The sequence below is a fragment of the Triticum dicoccoides genome, chromosome 6A, assembly GCF_002162155.2.
Source record: "Triticum dicoccoides isolate Atlit2015 ecotype Zavitan chromosome 6A, WEW_v2.0, whole genome shotgun sequence".
NCBI lineage: Eukaryota > Viridiplantae > Streptophyta > Magnoliopsida > Poales > Poaceae > Triticum > Triticum dicoccoides.
The window spans coordinates 393,783,010-393,792,689 of record NC_041390.1 but is presented as its reverse complement, the minus strand read 5'-3'; the positions used below and the strand labels follow the sequence as shown (position 1 = coordinate 393,792,689).

The 9,680-nt window shown below is 48.8% G+C and overlaps 1 protein-coding gene across 1 annotated transcript; it reads right to left on the bottom strand.

Moving 5' to 3' along the window:
* Positions 1–5,875: 5,875 nt before the first annotated feature.
* Positions 5,876–8,911, bottom strand: LOC119319209. The gene is made up of 4 exons (XM_037593696.1): positions 8,557–8,911; positions 8,339–8,471; positions 7,985–8,251; positions 5,876–5,925 (listed from the first exon to the last, which is right to left on the bottom strand). The coding sequence occupies exons 1-4, from the start codon at positions 8,648–8,650 to the stop codon at positions 5,895–5,897; spliced, it is 525 nt and encodes a 174-aa protein (XP_037449593.1). The 5' UTR covers positions 8,651–8,911; the 3' UTR covers positions 5,876–5,894.
* Positions 8,912–9,680: the final 769 nt, after the last annotated feature.

Here is a 9,680-nt window from a genome sequence, read left to right as displayed (position 1 = left end):
CCGGTAGGTCAGTCGCCCTATATCTTTGAGTTGCACACACACACACAATTTCGATGGCTCTCTTCATCGATCTGGCACCCACCCACTTGATCCTATCTTCGACTCTATCAATATCTATGACCCCTCCCTCTCTTCTCGTGGATCGCCCGATCCTCTATATATGATATGGATATGCCTCCATTTCACACACATTGCATGCAAAATTTTGTTTGAGATGTCATCGACACATATTCCCACAAATACATTCACAAAATCAACCTCCCCCCCCCCTGAGGGAGTCCTGGATTAGGGGGTCTCCGCACGGCCGGACTATATCCTTTGGCCAGACTGTTGGACTATGAAGATACAAGATTAAAGACTTCGTCTCGTGTCCGGATGGGACTCTACTTGGCGTGGAAGGCAAGCTAGGCAATACGGATATGTATATCTCCTCCTTTGTAACCGACCTTGTGTAAACCTAGCCCCCTCCGGTGTCTATATAAACCGGAGGGTTTTAGTCCGTAGGACAACATACAATCATACCATAGGCTAGCTTCTAGGGTTTAGCCTCTCCGATCTCGTGGTAGATCAACTCTTGCAATAATCATATCATCAAGAATAAATCAAGCAGGACGTAGGGTTTTACCTCCATCAAGAGGGCCCGAACCTGGGTAAAATATCGTGTTCCCTGCCTCTTGTTACCATCCACCTTAGACGCACTGTTCGGGACCCCCTACCCGAGATCCGCCGGTTTTGACACCGACATTGGTGCTTTCATTGAGAGTTCCTTTGTGTCGTCGCCGTTAGGCTTGATAGCTCCTACGATCATTGATAGCGATGCAGTCCAGGGTAAGACTTTTCTCTCCGGATAGATCTTTGTGTTCGGCGGCTTCGCACTGCGGGCCAACTCGCTTGGCCATCTGGAGTAGATCGAAAGTTACGCCCCTGGCCACCAGGTCAGGTTTGGAAGCTTAAACTACACGGCCGGTATCCGCGGAGACTTGATCTTTGATGGATTCGAGCCCCTACCTTGTGCGCCGCGCGGTCACGATGAGTACGATTTAGCTCTACCATCGGACCATATTCAGGAGATCGCACCGCCAGCCGCTCCGAGCCTCAATTTGGAGCCAGTTGCGCCATCCATGGACGGGTGGATAGACCCCGTCACAGAGGCCGTATCCTTAGCGGTGATCGAGCCGAATATCGACCTTACCCTTCACGTGAGCTGTGTTGCCAAACTGTCGGATCCTTCTCCGTCCATGGACTCCGAACCGCCTGCGCCCGTTCCTATCGAATCCGATTGGGCATCGATCATGGAGTTTACCTCCGCGGATATTTTTCAGCACTCGCCTTTTGGAGACATACTGAACTCATTAAGGTCTCTCTTCTTATCAGGAGAGTCCTGGCCGAACTACGTCCGGCAGGATTGGGATGTGGATGACGAAGAAATTCGCCGCCCACCCACCACCCACTTAGTAGCCACTGTCGACGACTTAACCTACATGCTCGACTTCGACACCAAAGACATCGACGGTATGGACGACGATGCGGGAGACGAAGAGGAACCACTGCCCATAGGGCACTGGACAGCCACCTCATCATACAATATATACATGGTGGATACACCCAAAGAAGGCAATGGCGATGAGACAACGGAGGATGACCCCTCCAAAAAGCAACCCAAGCACCGGCATCAGCGGCACCGCTCTAAGTCCCGCCAAGGCACAAGTAGTGACACCGGCACCGGAGATAATAGCACTCCGGACAGTGCCGAAGACAACAACAATACCCTCCAGCAAGATTTAGAGAAGGAGGATGAAGGAGCTAGCCCTCCTGAGAGAGCGGCAGATGGAGAGGCGGAGGATGATAATTACATGCCTCCCACCGAAGACGAGGCAAGCCTCGACGATGACGAATTCGTCGTGGCAGAGGATCCCGTCGAACAAGAGCGCTTCAAGCACCGGCTTATAGCCACGGCAAATAGCCTCAAGAAAAGCAGCAGTAGCTTCAAGCTGATCAAGATTTGCTAGCTAACAGATGGACTGAAGTCCTGGCGGCCGAGGAATATAAACTCGAACGCCCCTCCAAGAGTTACCCAAAGTGTAGGTTGCTATCCCGACTGGAGGAGGAAGCACTGAAACCTACATCACCGGCGTATGACGCGGCTGATCGGCCACCTCGTGGCTGCAACATAGACGCATTCCGGCCAAAAGCTCAGCCCGCGCCCCGATGCCATTCAAATAAAAAGGCATGGGGAAATACGCCAGACCTGCGAGACGTATTGGAGGACAAAGCAAAACATGCAAGATCGATCTACGGATCACGAGGCCGCGCCACTATGCGATATGATAATCGTCACGCCGGATACAGTAAAAGTAAGTCCGACTGGGCCGAACACAGTGGGCAAGACTCATTCGAGCTGCGTCGCGACATAGCCCAGTACAGAGGCGCCGCACACCCCCTATGCTTCACAGACGAAGTAATGGATCATCAAATCCCAGAGGGTTTCAAACCCGTAAATATAGAATCATACGACGGCACAACAGATCTGTACCCCCCTCAATGCGGCTATATCTCCCACGTGTCGAAGCATGACTTAGAGGCATAACCGCATTGAAAGCAATGTCGCAAGTGAGGTAATCTTCACAACAACCCATGTAATGAATAAGGGAAAAGGTACATAGTTGGCTTACAATCGCCACTTCACACAATACATGAATAAAGCATTACATCATCCAGATACAATCAAGGTCCGACTACGGAACCAAAATAAAAGAAGACTACCCCAAATGCTACACAGATCCCTGATCGTCGCAACTAGGCTCCACTACTGATCAACTAATACGAAACAACACAATGAACGAGATCTTCATCGAGCTCCTCCTTGAGCTCGGTTGTGTCACCTGCACAGTATCATCGGCACCTGCAAGCTAGTTTTGGAAGTATCTGTGAGTCATGGGGACTCAGCAATCTCACACCCTCGCGATCAAGACTATTTAAGCTTATGGGAAGGGTAAAAGGTATGAGGTGGAGCTGCAGCAAGCGACTAGCATATATGGTGGCTAACATACGCAAATGAGAGCGAGAAGAGAAGGCAAAGCACGATCGATGAACTATGATCAATAAGTGATCCTAGAACAACCTACGTCAAGCATAACTCCAACACCGCGTTCACTTCCCGGACCCCGCCGAGAAGAGACCATCATGGTTACACACGCGGTGGATGCATTTTAATTAAGATAAACTTCAGGTTTTCTACAACTGGACATTAACAAATTCCCATCTGCCCATAACCGCGGGCACGACTTTCAAAAGTTCAAATCCCTGCAGGGGTGTCCCAACTTAGCCCATCACAAGCTCTCACGGTCAACGAAGGATATTCCTTCTCCCAGGAAGACCCGATCATGCGCGAAATCCTGGTTACAAGGCATTTTGACAATGGTAAAACAAGACCAGCAAAGCCACCCAGATGTGCCGACAAATCCCGATAGGAGCTGCACATATCTCATTCTCAAGGCACACTGGATGAGCCAGACGTCGGGTAGGCCAGCCCAGAGTTACCCCTGGTAGCTCCAGACATCGCTCAGCCCAAGGGAAAGAAAAAGGCTAGGTGGCAAATGGTAAAACCAATGTTGGGCCTTGCTGGAGGAGTTTTATTCAAGGCGAACTGTCAAGGGGTTCCCATTATAACCCAACCGTGTAAGGAACGCAAAATCAAGAAACATAACACCGGTATGACGGAAACTAGGGCGGCAAGAGTGGAACAAAACAGGAGGCATAAGGCCGAGCCTTCCATCCTTTACCAAGTATATAGATGCATTAATTAAATAAGAGATATTGTGATATCCCAACAAATATCCATGTTCCAAACATGGAACAAGCTCCAATCTTCACCTACAACTAACAACGCTATAAGAGGGGCTGAGCTAAGTGGTAACATAGCCAAACAACGGTTTGCTAGGACAAGGTGGGTTAGGGGTTTGGCATGGCAATATGGGAGGCATGATAAGGCAAGTGGTAGGTATCGCAGCACAAGCATAGAAAAAGAGCGAGCAATTAGCAAGCAAAGATAGAAGTGATTTCGAGGGTATGGTCCTCTTGCCTGAGATCCCGCAAGGAAGAAGAAAGAGTCCAAGAAGAAGAAAAACGGACGTAGCCAACGGATCCTCACATACGCAACGGTACTGGATTACCAAGAAGAAGTACACCGGAAAGAAAGCAAACAACATAGTAAACAACCAACACATGAACATGGCATGATGCACAACCAAGTATGATGCATGTCTGGTTTAATGAGGCATGGCATGGCAAAGTGCACAAACAACCCTACAAATTAAGTGGAGCTCCATATGCAACTCCGTTGCATACTGACGAAACACCACGTGACTTATTTAGTTCGATCTTGTTTTATGTACCCAACAATATTAAATGTTGTTAAACATGGCAATAGGGTGAAGCAAAGTCAAACTACCTATCTAGTTAAGTTTAAATGAGGCCGGCAATAACAAACAACAATTCTGGAAACTCCTCATGTGCATATCTTAAGGTTTGGTACTGTTCTGCCCTAAACCATATTTTATAGTTGTTAAACATGCAAAGCAATGTCACCAAGTTAAACTAGGCATTTTCCACCCCATTTACATATAAACTTTATTAGAAACCAAGCTACGGTTATTTAGTTATGAATTAAAACATTTTAACAAGTTATTTGAGAAAATTTAAAGAAACAACATTTCTGGCATTTTAAACATGGATGAAAATGACATATTATGAAACTAGATGAAAAACTAAGCATATTTCATATTTGAAGTTTTTACATCTGTTGCATAGATTGTGAGTTATTAAATGCATGGAGTCTAGGGTGTTTTCTGCAAAACTGTTGTCTCTGGAATAATAGGCAAAAATCGCAGATCTGAAAAAAATACTACACTAGGCCGAAACTTCCTGGCCCAACAAGAGAAAGACAAAAAGGTGGGGCGCTGGGGTGGCTCACATTGGGCTAAGGCCCAGTTCAGTGGAAGAAGGCCGGCTGGGTGAGGAGGGGTGCGCTGGGCCGTGGCAAAAAGAAGCAGACTGGGCCTGGCGCTTGCTTCGCTTGGTCAACACGAACGGATCTGCTCATTGCCTGCTCGAACGGAACAGAGGAGCTGCGCGGCGCTGGAATAGAGCTCCGACGACGGGCAAGGGGCGGCAAGGCGAGGGACTTGGCACGGAGCGGCGACGGAACTTGCGGCGGCGGACGTGCAGGGAAGGCCAGCAAGGAGCAGCTTCCTGTACGCACGAGAAAAGGAGGAGGTTCAGAGAGGGAGAAACAACAGACGATGAGGCAGGACAATGGGGCGGTGAGGCATGGCTCACCCGAGGGGATCGTCACGCCGGATACAATAAAAGTAAGTCCGACCGGGCCAAACACAGTGGGCAAGACTCATTCGAGCTGCGTCGCGACATAGCCCAGTATAGAGGCGCCGCACACCCCCTATGCTTCACAGACGAAGTAATGGATCATCAAATCCCAGAGGGTTTCAAACCCGTAAATATAGAATCATACGACGGCACAACAGATCTTTTCCCCCCCTCAATGCGGCTATATCTCCCACGTGTCGAAGCACGACTTAGAGGCATAACCGCATTGAAAGCAATGTCGCAAGTGAGGTAATCTTCACAACAACCCATGTAATGAATAAGGGAAAAGGTACATAGTTGGCTTACAATCGCCACTTCACACAATACATGAATAAAGCATTACATCATCCAGATACAATCAAGGTCCGACTACGAAACCAAAATAAAAGAAGACTACCACAAATGCTACTCAGATCCCTGATCGTCCCAACTAGGCTCCACTACTGATCAACTAATACGAAACAACACAATGAACGAGATCTTCATCGAGCTCCTCCTTGAGCTCGGTTGTGTCACCTGCACGGTATCATCGGCACCTGCAAGCTAGTTTTGGAAGTATCTGTGAGTCACAGGGACTCAGCAATCTCACACCCTCGCGATCAAGACTATTTAAGCTTATGGGAAGGGTAAAAGGTATGAGGTGGAGCTGCAGCAAACGACTAGCATATATGGTGGCTAACATACGCAAATGAGAGCGAGAAGAGAAGGCAAAGCACGATCGATGAACTATGATCAATAAGTGATCCTAGAACAACCTACGTCAAGCATAACTCCAACACCGTGTTCACTTCCCGGACCCTGCCGAGAAGAGACCATCACGGTTACACACGCGGTGGATGCATTTTAATTAAGATAAACTTCAGGTTTTCTACAACTAGACATTAACAAATTCCCATCTGCCCATAACCGCGGGCACGACTTTCGAAAGTTCAAATCCCTGCAGGGGTGTCCCAACTTAGCCCATCACAAGCTCTCACGGTCAACGAAGGATATTCCTTCTCCCAGGAAGACCCGATCAGGCTCGGAATCCTGGTTACAAGACATTTTGACAATGGTAAAACAAGACCAGCAAAGCCACCCAGATGTGCCGACAAATCCCGATAGGAGCTGCACATATCTCATTCTCAGGGCACACCGGATGAGCCAGACGTCGGGTAGGCCAGCCCAGAGTTGCCCCTGGTAGCTCCGGACATCGCTCAGCCCAAGGGAAAGAAAAAGGCTAGGTGGCAAATGGTAAAACCAATGTTGGGCCTTGCTGGAGGAGTTTTATTCAAGGCGAACTGTCAAGGGGTTCCCATTATAACCCAACCATGTAAGGAACGCAAAATCAAGAAACATAACACCGGTATGACGGAAACTAGGGCGGCAAGAGTGGAACAAAACACGAGGCATAAGGCCGAGCCTTCCACCCTTTACCAAGTATATAGATGCATTAATTAAATAAGAGATATTGTGATATCCCAACAAATATCCATGTTCCAAAGATGGAACAAGCTCCAATCTTCACCTACAACTAACAACGCTATAAGAGGGGCTGAGCAAAGTGGTAACATAGCCAAACAACGGTTTGCTAGGACAAGGTGGGTTAGGGGTTTGGCATGGCAATATGGGAGGCATGATAAGGCAAGTGGTAGGTATCGCAGCACAGGCATAGCAAAAGAGCGAGCATTTAGCAAGCAAAGATAGAAGTGATTTCGAGGGCATGGTCCTCTTGCCTGAGATCCCGCAAGGAAGAAGAAAGAGTCCAAGAAGAAGACAAACGGACGTAGCCAACGGATCCTCACATACGCAACGTTACCGGATTACCGAGAAGAAGTACACTAGAAAGAAAGCAAACAACATAGTAAACAACCAACACATGAACATGGCATGATGCACAACCAAGTATGATGCATGTCCGGTTTAATGAGGCATGGCATGGCAAAGTGCACAAACAACCCTACAAATTAAGTGGAGCTCCATATGCAACCCGTTGCATACTGACGAAACACCACGTGACTTATTTAGTTCGATCTTGTTTTATGTACCCAACAATATTAAATGTTGTTAAACATGGCAATAGGGTGAAGCAAAGTCAAACTACCTATCTAGTTAAGTTTAAATGAGGCCGGAAATAACAAACAACAATTCTAGAAACTCCTCATGTGCATATCTTAAGGTTTGGTACTGTTCTGTCCTAAACCATATTTTATAGTTGTTAAACATGCAAAGCAATGTCACCAAGTTAAACTAGGCATTTTCCACCCCATTTACATATAAACTTTATTAGAAACCGAGCTACAGTTATTTAGTTATGAATTAAAACATTTTAACAAGTTATTTGAGCAAATTTAAACAAACAACATTTCTGGCATTTTAAACATGGCTGAAAATGACATATTATGAAACTAGATGAAAAACTAAGCATATTTCATATTTGAAGTTTTTACATCTGTTGCATAGATTGTGAGTTATTAAATGCATGGAGTCTAGGGTGTTTTCTGCAACCTGTTGTCTCTGGAATAATAGGCAAAAATCGCAGATCTGAAAAAAATACTACACTAGGCCGAAACTTCCTGGCCCAACAAGAGAAAGAAAAAGGTGGGGCACTGGGGTGGCTCACATTGGGCTAAGGCCCAGTTCAGTGGAAGAAGGCCGGCTGGGTGAGGAGGGGTGCGCTGGGCCGTGGCAAAAAGAAGCAGACTGGGCCTGGCGCTTGCTTCGCTTGGTCAACGCGAATGGATCTGCTCGTTGCCTGCTCGAACAGAACAGAGGAGCTGCGCGGCGCTGGAATAGAGCTCCGACGACGGGCGAAGGGGCGACAAGGCGCGGAGCGGTGACGGAACTTGCGGCGGCGGACGTGCAGGGAAGGCCAGCGAGGAGCAGCTTCCTGTACGCACGAGAAAAGGAGGAGGTTCAGAGAGGGAGAAACAGCAGCCGATGAGGCAGGACAATGGGGCGGTGAGGCGTGGCTCACCCGAGGGGCTTGCCGGCGGCGACAAGGCAGCGCGCCGCTGGTGGGGCTGGTTGTCGCGGGAGCAGCGTGGTGACGAGGCCAATCATGGCGGAGTACGGCAGGGCGTAGGAGCTCCAAGCGGCGGCGCTGGACTCTACAAACGGCGGCGACGAGACACAAGTGAGAGAGAGAAGAAGGAAAGGAGAAGGAAAGGAGAGGCAGGGCATGGCGAGGCCTACGGATCACCGGATTATGCCGGCGACATGACGACGGGGACGACGCGGGGTCTGACGAATCCGGGCGACTCGCAACAAGGGCGGCAGAGGAGGCCATGGAGAGGGGCAACGAGGCGACGAGGAGCAGGACAGGTGCTCCTCTCCCGATCCAGATCGGATCGAGGAGGCTATGGCTGCGGGAGCTGCATGGGGCACCTCTTGGACGTTGGATTACGATCCAACGGTTCAGATGAATGGATCTGGAGTCTGGGGTGAACTGGGTGGTGACTGAAAACGAGGAGAGAAGTGAGTGTGCAGGTGATTGCGGGGACGATCCCAAGGTGGAGCTGGTTTGGCGGCGGGGTGAGGAAAAGAAGGGAGTTGGTCCAGGGTTAGGCTTGATTTGGTAGGTGGTGGTCTATAAATATAAGGAAAAGAGGGAGTTTGGATTCTCCTATCGAAATCAGATGATTCCTAAAGAATAGGCTAGGGAGTCCAAATAATAAAACGATGATATTTTGTAGACGTTTGGGGATGATCTGGATCCAACGGTGACGACTGCCCGGGTCGGGTCCGGGTAAGTTTCGGACGTGCACGAGAGGTCTATGCGCGATGCAAAGAGGGGTAGGCTAGGCCTTGGAGGACTGTGGAGAGCGGTTTGGTCTGAGAGGAGAGGGGAGAGATGCAGCCCGACACGGTTTCCGGAGACCGAAAACGTTCGACGTTAGACCGGTTATACTGCCGCTATAGTTTAACGGTTGGGCTATCAAACGAACTCTGAATGTGATGAAACTTGACAGGCGGTCTATCTACACTATAATAAGACCACACGCCAACTTTCAACCCAATCTGAGAACATTTTCCGGCCATTTATAAAATAATATTTCGGACGTGCCGCGGGCGCGTGCAAGTGTGTCTGGGCTCAGAACGGACAACAGACGGAACTGGGGGAACCCGGACGGATGCAGGTTTTGAAAACATGATGATGCAATGCACATGCTAACATGATGAAATGCAACACGCAAGCAAATGACATGGCAACAACAGCGAATAATTCGAAGACACCTGGCACATCGGTCTCGGGGCGTCACAACACTCCACCACTACGAGAGGATCTCGACCCGAGATCTACGATGGCACCGGAGGGA